Raw genomic sequence first — 14237 nt, 5'->3', positions numbered from 1 at the left:
GAGCTGTAGCAAACCCCCGGGCTTTGCTGGCCAGGGCTCTCAAACTGCGTTGCATTCGTTAACCAGAGCAATTGGGTGGAGATTTTAATTTGCCTTCTTCTTAATGCACTGAATACAAATGATAGCAAATTAAAGCACCTTAATGCAAATCTCCAGTGTCCAGCTGTACATACTTATTTTAAAAATACTTACCTGTTTAAGCAAAGGAGAAAAAAAAAAAAAAAAAAAAAAATTTTTAAAAAAAACCCAAAATCAAAAACCAGTTTGAAGTGTTTTCTACAAACTGAGCAGTTTCGAAGAGCTTGTGTCCAGCAAGGGTCCCCACGTGTATTATAATTGTACATACTTGGCGTCACGCGAAACCGGATGGTCGGTGCTGTTTGACAAAAATCTTTCTTTTTGCATAACAGAATTATTTATGCTAATATTAATTTTATGGATGAAAAGAAAGCATATGTCCGCCGGATGTGTAATGAAGTTTGTTAAATACTGTCCTAGTATTTTTTAAGGATTAAAAATACAGTATTTTAAAAATGAATAGCCTCTACTCCCCTTCTGTGCTAGCCCACTTCCATGGCTCGGCTGGGCACGAGCGGGAGCTGCTCGCACCCCTCTGGGACGCCGCGGAGGAGGACGGGGCTCAGACTTTTTCCTCCCCTTATTTATTGTGGGATGCAAATTTGTGCAGCCTGTTTTTAAAGGGACGCTGTCAGGGGGGACGAGCAGCCGGGGGTGCGGCCCCAGGGCCTTTCTGAGCCCGGAGGAAGACGTGCTGCAGAATCAGCCCCACGCATTGTGTAAAATGGGGGAGAACAACAACAACAACAACAAAATCTGATTTTTCATTGCTAGCATCCTTACCTTGAATGGGAGTTGTTAATGTCAGAGTTTCTGGCTGACTGGGGTCTCGGCTGTCCTGGGGGGCCGGCTGGGGTGCAGGGCTACCCTGGAGAGCCGAAATCCCGGTGCAGGTACCAGGGTGGGTGCTGGGGCTCCGTGAGTCCAGGGCAATGCCGGCACTGCCCGCGCTCCCACGGCCCCAGAGAGACCCAATTTTGCAGATTTATTTTTTCTCCCTCTTCATGCTCAACCCGTTTTCCCTACTGCTGTTGAAAGCACGTAGGCAGGATGCACGAGGACTACTGACGGCGTCTTTCCTACCTTGTATTGCTAGGAAAAACACAAGATAACTGCTTTTCAAGGCTTTGCCCAAAAGCATCTCAGCCCTTGGTGCTATGAAAATAGCAGCCGCTCGTCTCCCCCTGAGCCCCTGCCCGGTCGCTCCTTCCCTCCCCAGGCTTTAGATACCTGCAGCACCGGCTGCAAGGAAAATAGCTGAGGGCCAGCAAGGGCTGGGCAGGATCCTTCAGCAGGGTGGCCCCAGGGACGTGGGTGGTGGTGGGTGCCCTCCCGCTGCCGTCCGGCTCCAGAGCCACATATAAGGGCATACACACGTGTGTGCGTACGTGTGTATATATATTTTTAATGTTCTCTCTCTGTGTACATATATATCCTCCAGCTTTGGGGAACCATGCTCACAGGCAAGATGGTGCACCAGCTCGGGGTGTTTACATATACGTGTTTGTGTGTGAATGTGTACCTGCGTATATGTATCTATAAGCGTGTGTGTATTTGAGAGCAAAAAGCATCTCCAGCCTCCAGCTTCGGGAAGCCGTGCTCACAGGGGACGCTGTGCATCAGCTAGGATCCGTGTGTGTGTGTGCGTATATATATACGCACACATATGTATACATATGCACACTTTTTTATATGTACGTGTATATATATGTATATAAAAAAATGTCTGTATATACATATAGGCATATATATGTGTGTGCGTGTGTATACATATATATATTTCTATACTGTCCATGCACACATCTCTCTCACCCAGCATGTCCCAGGGCCCAGAGCAGCGGCCGTTGCCCCCCGGTACCCGGTGCCTGTCCCCCACCAAGCCGTGGGGCCGCACCTCCGCCACGGACGGACGGCTGCTGTGCGACAGCCGCCCCGCACCCTCGCGGCAAGGGAAGCTGCACTTTCATTCCCTTTCAGACAAAACCCTCCAGGAACACAATTCCCATTTCCCTCCGCAGCGCAGGGGCTCGGGGTGCCCGGGGAGGACGCCCACCCCATGGGACGCGAGCCCAGCTGCGGGCTTCTCCTTACCCGACCCATCAAAGCATCAGCACTTTGTGGGTTAAAATGTCAAGAGGGTTTGTGGCTACCGAGAACTCGGTTCAAGCTACTTACACCGACAGCTTTTATCAATTTAACTCAAAACAGCGCAGGCAAAGCGGTCGAGCTGCTCTGCACAGCCGCTTCGGTTCACAAACTCACGTTCACACGGCGGGGACCGGAGCAAACGGGCACCGCTGACATGGGGGGACGAGGCTCGAGGCGGGGGGTCCCCACAGAGCCACATCGGCGGGGCCACCGCTCCCCTGCCGGGCTGGCACAGGGCACCGCGCAGCAGCAGCAGCGACGGGGCTGGCGTGCAATCCCTGCCAGACACAAAACCTGAGTCCTGTCGTCCGAAAAAAATAGAAGCGACTTGTTTTCAGAAAACAGTTTTCATTACTAAGCCAAGTGCTTTCCCCTGCTTGCTGATGCTGAGGCTCTGGAGTAATGCTGAACAGTGGTTGCCTCCACGGAGAAGATGTAGAAACCTGTGGAATAAAAGTGGAAAAAACAGATTTTCACACAGCTGCATGATGCCAGAACCGGCTAGGGCTCTCGCCACCACCCAGGGACCACAGCATAAGCACAGCTGACCCAAAGATGAGCATGTGAAATGCCAGCTGCAGCTCCCTCCCTGTGCGGCGGCACTGCCCTTCTGCTTGGGAACTCACCTCCCCGAGCACATCCCTCCGGACAGAGGGACCGAGACGCCGGCAAGCGGGGCCGAGGGTTTGCTCAGCATCCTGCTGGGCGTGGGCTGGCCTCGGCAAGGTGTATTTTTAAAAGCCGCTCTGCTCTCCGACAGCAGCTCTCTGCGCTGAGCCAGCTCTATAAATAACAGACGACCACCTACGGGCACACACACGCCTCGCCCCTGGCAGAGGGGACGTCACGCAGCTCCTTCTTCCCAGTGAAAGGAGCACTGGTGGGGTTTATACAGAGTTTTTTCAAGAGCTTTAAATAACTCCCACAAAGAGAGGGAGCGCGCTCTTTCAGCTTTTAACGCTCGAAAAAGAAATTTCCAGACTAAGGAGAGGGAAGGTCCCGGGACGCCGAGAGCCGTGACGGACTTTGCTGCACCCACAGGCGTGCAGGAACAGGCACCCACCGTTCTTTTCCTATCCTTTGGCCAAGAGCTTTTACTGCCATAGCGAAGGCAGCAGAACAGCACATGCACGATGCCACCTTCCCGGGCGGCAGACAAGCAGGAGCCCGTCTTCTTCAGGAACCGGGACAAAGCCCAGGGACCACACCTGAGACAGGAGCGGCTTTAGCATCCGCTTCCATAGCACAGACCTTCCCCCTCTTTATAAAGTGCTTTGCAATCTACTGACGAGAAGTTTTATTGCTGCTTCTGGGTAACAGCATCCTCTCTCTTCAGGTCTTCACATATTGAAATCATCCCAGGAACGGCATGAACAAAGCAGAACCTCAGCAAACATCCTGCAACGGAGCCAAAAGAGGGAAAGGATCAGAACAAAGCTACAGGAAGGGAGGAAGAAGCAGCTTTTCCACCAGATTGTTTGCTGTAACATGTTTTTCTTATTAAAAAAGCAGAATTGTGGGAGGAGCAGCTTCCTTCACCGTATTATCACCTACAGATATTTCAAGCATGCACGTTCGTTCCAAGAACGGTTTTATACAGGTATTTCACAAGAACACAACACTTAACATTACCTCATGTCAGAAACAGGTCCTGCGGAAAAAAAAAAAAAAAACAACAAAAACAAAACAGTGCAAGGAAATACTGTCTTAATCAATGATCCAGCAACTTGTCACGATTTCCAACCCAGAGCGCTGTTATACACAAGCAGTATTAGCTGCTGAAAGGGTTCAGCCCTCTCCCCTCTTCTCCCCTCTCAAGTCAAACTGACTCAGGGACCACTGACTCTCATTTTTAACCACACGCACATCAGGAATTATCAACGTGCAAGCGTAAAAAGCAACAGCAAGGCATCAGAAGCATGTGGCGCAGTATTAGAGAAGACTTTTTTTTCTGTAACACGTACACACCGATTCATATATTGGTTAATTTTAGCTAAGTCAGCTACCAGCAACTTTACTAGCTAAATAATAATCATCTGATGCGTGTTCTCAAGATGTTTGAGTTTCAGGTTCAAAGCTTTAGCAGAAACTAAAAGCATTCCCCAGCTCTCGCGATGAGCCACTTAAACCTTTTTTTTGCATTTCCAACAGCCAGGCTAAAAATCGCCACTGTAAATTCTCAGCAAAACACAAAACTGCACCTTTCCCGATGACTTCGGGTCTCGGCACGCAGGAGGAGGACATTTAGGGTAACGATTTACAGGGACTCTAATACCTTCCCAACCGTCTGACAAGGGCCACTTGTTGCATTAAGGCCGCGGGTGGCCGAATTTGGCTCTGCCATTTTGCCTGCCGGCGTTCGACTGCAACAGTCAGGTTTTTTAAATGCAGTAGGCCAACCCACCTGAGACACGACGGACACATTTTTCCCTTTAGGAGCTAGTTTCTAGCAGAGTAAAGTCTGCAGCTTAGAAGACACGGTATTTCTAAAGCTTTTCCCTTTAAGGAGACACAACGGCCAGCGCTTACGGTACCATGCGATCCATGCAGCGCCATCCTGCTTTGCACTAGACAGAAATTAAGAGTTACAAGCTAAATCCACATTCAATGTTTATTTATTTGTAATACAAATAGAAACGTGTGCCCAAATCTTGCCTTAAAGTTCTACCCAGATTGTTTAAAAAAAACCTACAGAACATTCTTTCATCATCTGACAGTTAAAAAGCTGCATTTAAAATAAACAGAGTTTTCAGTAGCCTGTCAAAACAAGTGACATTTTACTGTCGGAGTATCTGCAACTTCTACCAAGGAGAAGTACTTTCTCAAGCAACAGCGTTATCATACAATCAGTTGCTTATCACAAAAGATCTTATGATAGGACAATTTTTTAAAAATCAGTTTTAATAGAGATTTTCATAATGAAAGGAGTAAAAACCACGAAAAATCCTCAAGTCCAATTCAGGGAGGCACAGACTCCACGCTTATTGGAAAAGCCAGTTTCAAGCAGTATCCCGCTCCAAAGGAAGACTCTCTTTGGCGACAGACTACTCCATTAGGAAGATACAGCATTTGGAATCCGAGAGTGCAGTTTTACATACTTTGAGTCAAAAAGGTGCATGTTGATCATTGAAACAACAAAAAGCGAGTTAAAAGCATTTTGAAATGTTGGGACACACACAAACACAAATACCCTATAAATTTTCTAGGTATCCATGCATGATCTTTCTATATGAGCGACTTAGCTACATAAAAAGAAACCATGACTCCGGTTCATTGCGGTCAATGTGCAAGTTCCTTTTGAAAAAGTTATTCAGTACTTACTGTAGTAGTGTAAATTAGGAGCTTGATAGTTCAGCTATTATTAGATGAACGTACCACAGCTGAATTTAAACCTGTATTTCCTAACAGAGCGTTCCACACATCTGTAGCTGTTGATTACTGCTGTTCAAAACTTAATTTAAAAAAAAAAATAAAATTTTAAAATGTTACCAACATCTTCAGCATTAACTGAAAGGCATAAAAAGATGGTGAGGTATGAGAGCAATGGGCTGCTCTGTATATCGAGACTTCACTTTTAACCAACTACCACATAATTTCCAATTCTTCTTTCCCACCTCACTCCAAGAAGTTTTAAAATTTGCAAAGCTACTGCCTCGGTAGCACGGTGACACAGGCTTTCAGAGGTGCCTTTGTAAATAACTACCTAAAGCATTTGGCTGCAAACCGTTAAGTGGAGACGGGTATTGGAAACAAAACATTCTGCACGAGTTACATTGGCATTCTTTTCATTTTGTTTACAAAAAACAAGAGAGAATGAAGCAATTCTTTTAATCAAAAGAAATGACCAAAATCTCAAACATCAGATCTGACTACAGGAAAACGATGTGGCTTTTTTTTTCTCCCCTCCCCACGATCTGCATGAGAACTGAGGCTGCAGACTGAATCCAGAGGAACCCCCAAAAAAAAGAACAGACAAAAACAACTCCATGTATACATATGCATTCTGCTGTCTGCAATTGATGTCGTCCTGGGATAGCACCACCACGAAAGATTTTATGTAGCCTAGTGAAACTTCACAAACTCTTCCAGAGTTCTGGGGATCTGGTTTTGGTAGCTGATGTTATAGATCCGTACTGCTCGGGCAGCCAGGCACTTGAGACTCAGCTTCATTTGAGTTTTAAGGAGTATTTCAGACACCCCTGTTGTACTTTTATCAAGAGGGGTTTTCTTCTGCTTATTCGTCATGTCTGTATGAGCACCAGCCTCCACCAGGCTAATGATGATGGAATGCAGCGTCAAGAAGTCACTGATGGGCCTGTGGTATTGGACAATGATGTGGAGCGGACTGTTTCCTTCGTTGTCCACAGCGTTCACGTCAGCACCACAATCTAGCAAGAGTTTCGTGACAAGTGCGTTAGGAAAGCTGCAGACATCATTCGTGTGGAAGTCATCAACCGGTGTACTGGAATTGACAGCATGATGCAGCAAACTGGAGCCATCCCGAGTTCGGGGATCGAGGTGAATCAGGTTATAAATCTGTTTGTTGATTCGTGACTGATCCTCTTCACTGCACTGGGTCTTGGTAGAGATGCAGACTAAGTAGAGAAAGGTAAAAATGTTGCATTCGTAGTTGTCCATGGCTGTGTGGATGTCAGAGTCTTGGGTGGTTTTGATCCGGGACATGCCTTGCTCTATTTCCAAGACGCTGCACCTCAGAACGCTCTCGATGTCCTTGGCTTTAACAGGCTCGTTTAAGTGTATCATCTGAGAAAAGACCTGAGCAAACCTCAGGAGGTCCTTATGAGTGTTCCTGTTGCCTTTTTGTCTCAGATGCAATGCATGGAGCCACAGCTTGATACACTGTTCAAACTCCATGTTATCTGCATAAACAGCCCCCCGGTAAATAATGGGGTGAGAAACATCGATATTGTCCGAGCCCAGAATTCTTTCTCGCACAATGAGGCCTTCCATGTGAAGGGCATCTCTGTCCTGCCTAATAGACTCTAATTCCTGAGGAGTCCTGCATTCAGTCCTGTTTCCGTAAGCTTCGATTTGTGGAAGAACTTCTTTTTCAATTATATTCTCGCTATCTCGGTACCTCTCCAGCATCGCTAAATATAAATAGTGGTAAGTCTTCATTATATCATAGTTCTCTCTGTCGTTTGCAAATGAGGCACCCAGAAGTTCCAGAGCTTCAATCCGGCTTCTCCTGTCACAGTCGGCGTGAGCAAGCAGCAGCTCTACAACATTGGCCTTGCAGCTCTCGGCAGCAACTTTCAGCGGAGTCATCCCATGGCCGTTCACCATCATCGCCGCCTTCCACTTGACCAGCTCCCTCACTATTTCCAAGTGGCCGGCTTCGGCCGCAAAGTGCAACGCCGTGGCACCGCAGTGGGCTTTGGCGTTGGGATCGGCATGCTGCTCGAGGAGGTACCTCACCACGTCCGTGTGGCCTTTGTAAGCCGCAATCATAAGGCAAGTGTTGTCGTACTTGTTGGCAATGCTGATGTTGGCATTGTTTTCTACCAGGTATTTCACAATGTCCAGCCTGCCATCGAAACACGCAGCCCTCAGGGGAGTCGAATTGGTCACCGTAGTGTGATTCACGTTGGCGCCATGACTCACCAGCAATTTGACTACTTCAAAGTGGCCGGCTCCTGCTGCACACCAGAGAGCTGTGGCTCCATCAATGACAAAGCTAAAAACGTAAAGACAGAAGCAAGCAGTTAAACTGACGCTCTCTCAAAAGCAACTTTTACAGGCAGCCGAGCAGCATGCAACAGGCACGTACATACCCAGCCATTAAAAGATATTTTATAGCCATCCTATTTTTGCACTTGAAGGAACTTAACCTGGATAGTCAAGGTAAAAGAATGACAGACTTATCAAGCACGCAGACCTCCCGAAGGAAGAAGCGTTGGAAGCTGAAACTTCAAAGCAGCCAGGGGATTTAGCCACATTTTGCACTAGTACTTCCCAGGCTGCTTTGAAGATGCTACCTGCAAGCTTCAGCCCTCAGCCTACGGAGGTCTCGGGAAGAATTAGTTACAAGAATTACCGCTTCTTTGATGCCTTGTGCCAGAAACTGACACATTAAAGGAGGAGAGAAAGCTTAAAATTGACATATTGACACAAAAAACCCAAACTCAGACATGAATAACAGTATAGCTGTACCATACACCGGCCCTGGCAGCACAGCTGGCTTAAGAATTTCCTATCACTTCACTTGTTCTCCCTCCCTGAGCTGCAACATTGCCACCGCTTCCGCTGCGCCCATAATTCTTGTTTGAGAGACCGCACCGTAAACCAGACCAGCAGTCTGGTTACACAAATGGAACTCCAGGAATAAAATAAAATTTAAAAAAGTAGAAGATCTTCTGAGCTGGACTGTTTCAGAGATCTGTTTTTACATCATGGCCTTGTAGACCATGATGTGAATCAGCTTGCTGGCACTCGTAAATGAGGGGACAGTTAACTTCAGCAAAGCACCAGTTTCTTAAGCTGTTTTCACTCCTAAACCCAGCACGTTGTGTGACTACAGAGATAAAGGCTGATGTTCTTTCCGTTCCCCTGATTTTTGAAGCAGCATTTCAATGCAGAAACAGGCGGCGTTCACGCCGCAGCTAATACACGCTCAAGGCGCATCCCAAACGACAGAGGAGGGACAAATATCTTCTTTCCATATATCCAAACAGTCACGTTTCCCAAAGTTAAAATATCATAAGACACCAACTTAATTTTCACAGTGATTTTTATCATTTTATGAAACTCTCACGTAGCTCAGCAGGAATAGCGGTGTGGCTGTCTGTAAATCCAACACCTCTAGACAACATTTCAGAGGCCACTTAAGAGCTCCGGCACGCAGAGATGTCTACACCTTGATTCATGGTAAGAAGTTCCTTATTTTGTAAATAATTAAAATACTTGTATATTAAAACAGGAGGAAAGTCAGGATTCGTTAGTGAACACAAGGTAATTTATTGCTGCACTACAGGTATGTATTTACAAGCCAAAAGCCCGAAGGCCAAACAAGCGGAGCTGCTGTGCCACCTTATCTCAAGAAGGACGGCAGCGCTGGGATCACATGCCTCCTCTCTTCTCACCAGGCCAGAATCTCACTGTGCCCATTGTATCTCAGACAACACCTCCTTTAATCTGTACCAGGCAGAGGCTCTGGCCAGCAGATCGCCATCCCATCAAGGCACAGCATGAGAAAGGAGAAAATTCAGCAGCAGAGGGGGGGCTGACAGCCCTTCCTTCAACTGAATTTGGGGCACGCCTCACCCTACATATTCTCAACCAGTTTTTCCTTGTGAAAAAAAGGGCTGGAAGGGAAGAGGAAGAAAGAAAAAAAACCAAACCACACAGGGAAGTCAGTTCCTCCCCCTTCATGCAGCATGTAAGAACCAAGCCAGTCTTTCCCTGGGCCAGGCGGAGCCGCACAGGCATAACTCCAGCTCGTCAAGTAGGAGCCAGATGAAAGAGATCGGCGGGGACCCATTAAAATCCCTCTCGCTGAGTATCTGCTGCGAGCTCTCCTCTCTGCACAAGCGACCCGCAAAACCTGAAGCTGTTCAAAAGGCCCATTGACCTTCACGATTAGTCAGCCTGATGTTTACGACTGATATACAGGCATAAACTTCACGAGCGCTCTGGGAGATTTTAAAAACATCCCTCCTTCCTTCTGCTGCGGCAGCACACCGCCCAGGGACCACGCTCCGGGAGATCGCTGCCAGGCTTCTCCCCGAACAGCAGCATCAACGCCGCCGCCCCGGCCGGGTCCCAGCTGAGGGCCTGGCACCCCCTTCCCTCCCCGTCCTAAAATGTCACGCTTCTCTCCCAGCCATCCCGTACATCGGCTCCCTGCAGCGAGGAAGGGATGTTCCTCGGGACGTCTGGGCTGGACACTGAAAAAACCTCAATTTGAGCAAATAAAGGCCTGGCTCCCGGTGCGCAGGTGCCACCCGACACTGACTCGGTGCCGGCAGTCACCTGCGGCAGCGAGCAATGTCACAGAAAAGGCCGTTCTGGCACAGCGGGAGAGAACAGACGGTGACTCGCTCGATGAGGAGCGCTCTAGGCTGCGGCGAATATTATTCTGTCTCCAGTTTCAGGTGGGGGATCTGGGAAAGGCAAAGGCGTTTTGGGCTCGTAAAGCATCGGGTGGGGGATATTAGCCAGCAAAAGCATTTTTACGGCTAATAAAGCACCGTGCCCCACGCCAGCCGGGTGAGCGACGCGGCCCCGAGCCCCGGTGCCGTGCCGGTACCGACACCCATTTCTGGCTTCTACGTACCCGTCGAAGCGGACCGTGCCGGTCTGCTGGGTCTGCACGCGGTAGTGCTCGAGGAGCAGGCGGACCACCTTGGTGTGCCCGTTGCGGGCGGCGATGATGAGCGGGGTGGAGCGCTGCCCGCCGTGCTGGCTGACGTAGCCCAGCAGGTATTTGATGTCACTCTCGGAGCGGTTGAGCAGCAGCGCGGCCAGGGTCAGCACTCGCCCCTCGCTCGCCGCCTTGTACACGTACCCGGCCAGGCCCTCCATCGCCGCCTCCTCCTCCTCCCGGCTGCGGCCCCGACGACCGGGCCGGCCCCGCTCGGGCCCGCCGGCCTGCCCCGCCGCCGGGGCGGCCTCTCCCTCCGCCTCCTCCTCCGTCCTGCCTCGGTGCCCGGCGGGGGGCACATGCGGCCCCCTCGGGGCCAGCCGCCCCCCGGGCCCGGCCGGCCCCTCCGGGCCGGCGGCGAGGCGGGGCAGCCCCAGCGCCCCCCCGCCCCCCGCCGCCGCCGCCTCACCCGCCCCGCGAGCCCCCGCCGCCCGCCCCGGGCCCGCGGCCCATCCCCGGCGCCGCCGCCCCGCGCAGCTGCCCCGGCCGCGGCGCCGCAGCGGGGACGCGAACCCGCGGCCCGGCCGCCGGCACCGCCCTACGGGGGGGGCCCGGAGAGCGGCGAGGCGCGGACCGGGCCGCCGCCGCTCCGCCAGCCGCAGAGGGCCGCGCCGCGCCGCGCCGCGCGCGGGGCACCGGTACGGGTCGCCGGAAGGGCCCTGCCGGCCGCGCGGCGGGCACGGGCCTCCGCCGCCGCTCCGCCCCGCCGCCGACTCCGGAAGCGAAACCGGAAGCGCCGCGCCCTCTCCCGCTTCCCCCCGGCAACCGGTGGCAGCGCACGGACGTTCCGGGGCGCGGGCGGCACAGGACCGCGGCGGGGAGCGAGGCGGTTCCCTTCCGCCGGGCACCCCGGGGCCACACGGCCCCTGTCCGGCCGGGGGCTGCACGGCCTCCCCTGGCCTGCCCTCCTCGGGTGGCCTGGCACTGGGCCGGGCCCTCTTGGCTCCCATTCGGTTGGTTGGGTTGGGTTGGGTTGGCTTGGCTTGGCTTCACTTGGGCTGGGTTGGGTTGGGTCTGGTTTAGTTGGACTGGGTTGGATTGTGTTGGGTTGGGTTGGGCTGGGTTGGGTTGGGTTGGTTGGATTGGGTTGGGCTGGGTTGGGTTGGGTCTGGTTTAGTTGGACTGGGTTGGATTGTGTTGGGTTGGGCTGGGCTGGGTTGGGTTGGGTTGGTTGGATTGGGTTGGGCTGGGTTGGGTTGGGTCTGGTTTAGTTGGACTGGGTTGGGCTGGGTGGGGTTGGGCTGGGTTGGGTCTGGTTTAGTTGGACTGGGTTGGGCTGGGTTGGGTTGGGTCTGGTTTAGTTGGATTGGGTTGGGCTGGGTTGGGTTGGGTCTGGTTTGGTTGGGCTGGGTTGGGTTGGGTTGGGTTGGGCTGGGTTGGGTCTGGTTTAGTTGGATTAGGTTGGTTGGATTGGGTTGGGCTGGGTTGGGTTGGGTCTGGTTTAGTTGGACTGGGTTGGTTGGATTGGGTTGGGTTGGGCTGGGTTGGGTTGGGTCTGGTTTAGTTGGATTGGGTTGGGTTGAGTCTGGTTTAGTTGGATTGGGTTGGGTTGGGTTGATTTCTGTCGGGTTCAGTTTTCTTTGGTTCAGTTTGTTGTTTTTTTTAAAGAAGGGACCAGCAGCTTTCATCGCCTCGGCCGTGACTCCACCCCAACAAGCCTGTCGTGCCCAGTCTCGGCACACGCAGGAGCTTCATCCTTGGTTTCAGGGACGCCATTACCAGCCTCGCTGCACGCGTGCCAGCTGAACCGAGAGCTAAATGCAACCCACCTGCTTGGCCGCCTCTCCTTTCCTCTGTACGGATCATCTCCCAGAGACCTTCAGGAGGTGCCCCATGCTGAGACCAGCTACGTGAGACCGAGAAAGGCCCCGGTAAGTAACGTGATACACAACCTGCGCCGCTGTCTGTTGCGTGCCGTTGTTTTCAAGGGGATACGGTATCAGCCGTATTAATAGTTAATTTAAAATCATGCAACTGGAGACGCTGCTTTGTGGAAAGTTTTGTGCAGGCCGGGCTGTGCATTATGTATGGGAGCAGCGGCCTGGCTGCGCAGCCGGCATTGCCAAAAGGAGCCCTGGAGAGGCGAGAGGGAAGCAAGTCAGGCCGCGGTCAGCTCTGCGGTGTTCAGTCAAGGAGGATCAGCTTTTAACAGCCACATACGTGTGTAAGGTGCAGCGCGACAAGCAGGGTTCATGGTAAGTTTAAGTGGAACCTGTCTCCATTACCTCAACCATCTCCACTTTTCAAGGATTTTTTTTTTTTTTTCCCCCAACAAAAGCTGCGGGTGCCACTCGTGTTCCCTCATGGCAGAGAGGGTCCGTGAGGAAGCACCGATGCTGCCATCGTCCCTCCTGGCAGCAACGCTGAGCAGAGAGACCGAGGTCTCTGTTCTGCAGCTTCTTGGAGCCTCCTTGACTTCGGTGTGTCCAGCTCACTGTGGTCTGGACCACGATTCCTCAGCGGAAGGCGATGGTGCAGCCTCAAGTGACTATCCCCAGTTACCGTCCCAACAACATAGATCTGCACGGCCACGGACGCAGAGACACGAACGCGTCCGTGTAGTTACTGCAGAGCTCCCAGCTCAAAGCCGATCCCGAGGGTGCCCGAGCGGGTGTAAGCCCCTGAGCTCCACCGTGCTCAACGTCAGAGTCCTCAAACTACCCAGGAGCAGGGTCAGAAGCCGAAGGGTTTCAGTGCATCAAACCACTTAGTCCATTAAATGCCCATTTCCCCTGACCAGCAGCACATCTTAAGCCGTACCTCCGCTTGGGGAGCTCTGCTTGTTTCACAAGTCCTAAACTACAAGTCCCAGAGGGTGCAAATTAAGTCCCAGGGGTTGCAAACCCTTCCCTGCCTCCCACTTTTACGGCCCGGGAGTCGTCCCGACCTGATGGCATTTATCCGGGCAAAATGGGGGAGAGGGAACAGAGCACGGCATCCGCGTCTCCCGACTTATCAGAATAATAACGTCCGTTTGCTTTACGCCGTGCGGGTGCAGAACACAAGTTATTTCGTTCCAGGGTAATGGAGACGAGACCTACCACACGTAGCGATTTGCTCATGGCCATAAGCCAACTCTGTGGCAGAACCACGCTGTGCTCCACCACCTTATTTCCATTAAACCTCGGCCTTAAAACAATGCAGTGATTGCACGGGACAGTCTGTATTTTCCGTGTCGTTGTCTGTATTTTCCGTGTCGTTCTCTGCCAGCCTTTTCCCGCCTCTGAATCTCATTTTCTTGGCCAGGTGAGGACTCGTATCGAGATACGTGGCTGTACCTCGGGGCCAAAAGCTTTTCATCTAAAGAGCAATTAAGGAGTTAAATATCATCTTTCTGCTTTTCCTCTATTTTAAAACCGGCAAAGATTATCCGCTCGTGCTTTGGAAAGGGAAGGCAGATAAAATAAGTTGCCTGGATATTGCACGGGGAGAGCACGGCGAGGGGAAGGCTGGGCTGGGCCGGGCCGGGCTGGGCTGAGCCGAGCTGGGCCGGGTCGAGCCGAGCTGCTCCGGGCCGGGCCGGGCTGGGCCGAGCTGAGCTGGGCTGAGCCGGGCTCGGCCGAGCCAGGCCGGCCTGAGCCGGGTTGGGCCGGGCTGAGCCGAGCTGGGCCCGGCCGAGCTCAGCCAG

At 51.9% G+C, this 14237-nt stretch overlaps 3 protein-coding genes across 3 annotated transcripts in view; 2 read left to right on the top strand and 1 right to left on the bottom strand.

Annotated features, from left to right (window-relative positions):
- Window positions 1–3711, top strand: part of ITGA11 (integrin subunit alpha 11) — a 52592-nt gene extending 48881 nt beyond the window's left edge. Inside the window, exon 30 of the mRNA XM_075506418.1 lies at window positions 3563–3711. Within this exon, the coding sequence (XP_075362533.1) occupies window positions 3563–3577 (15 nt within the window). The 3' untranslated portion in view covers window positions 3578–3711. The remainder of the gene's footprint in view (window positions 1–3562) is intronic.
- A 1112-nt stretch (window positions 3712–4823) lies between these two features.
- FEM1B (fem-1 homolog B) lies at window positions 4824–11004 on the bottom strand. The gene is made up of 2 exons (XM_075506419.1): window positions 10523–11004; window positions 4824–7924 (listed from the first exon to the last, which is right to left on the bottom strand). The coding sequence occupies exons 1-2, from the start codon at window positions 10768–10770 to the stop codon at window positions 6289–6291; spliced, it is 1884 nt and encodes a 627-aa protein (XP_075362534.1). The 5' UTR covers window positions 10771–11004; the 3' UTR covers window positions 4824–6288.
- On the top strand, window positions 10909–13932 carry LOC142411970 (uncharacterized). Its single transcript, XM_075506630.1, has 6 exons — window positions 10909–10924; window positions 10972–11562; window positions 12218–12480; window positions 12608–12804; window positions 12888–13093; window positions 13856–13932. Exons 1-6 carry the CDS (start codon window positions 10909–10911, stop codon window positions 13930–13932), a joined length of 1350 nt encoding a protein of 449 aa, XP_075362745.1.
- The last annotated feature ends 305 nt before the right edge of the window (window positions 13933–14237 follow it).

Source organism: Mycteria americana, chromosome 6, assembly GCF_035582795.1.
Source record: "Mycteria americana isolate JAX WOST 10 ecotype Jacksonville Zoo and Gardens chromosome 6, USCA_MyAme_1.0, whole genome shotgun sequence".
Lineage (NCBI taxonomy): Eukaryota > Metazoa > Chordata > Aves > Ciconiiformes > Ciconiidae > Mycteria > Mycteria americana.
Note: the sequence above shows the minus strand (reverse complement) of the source record. Positions and strands in the feature narration are given on the sequence as shown.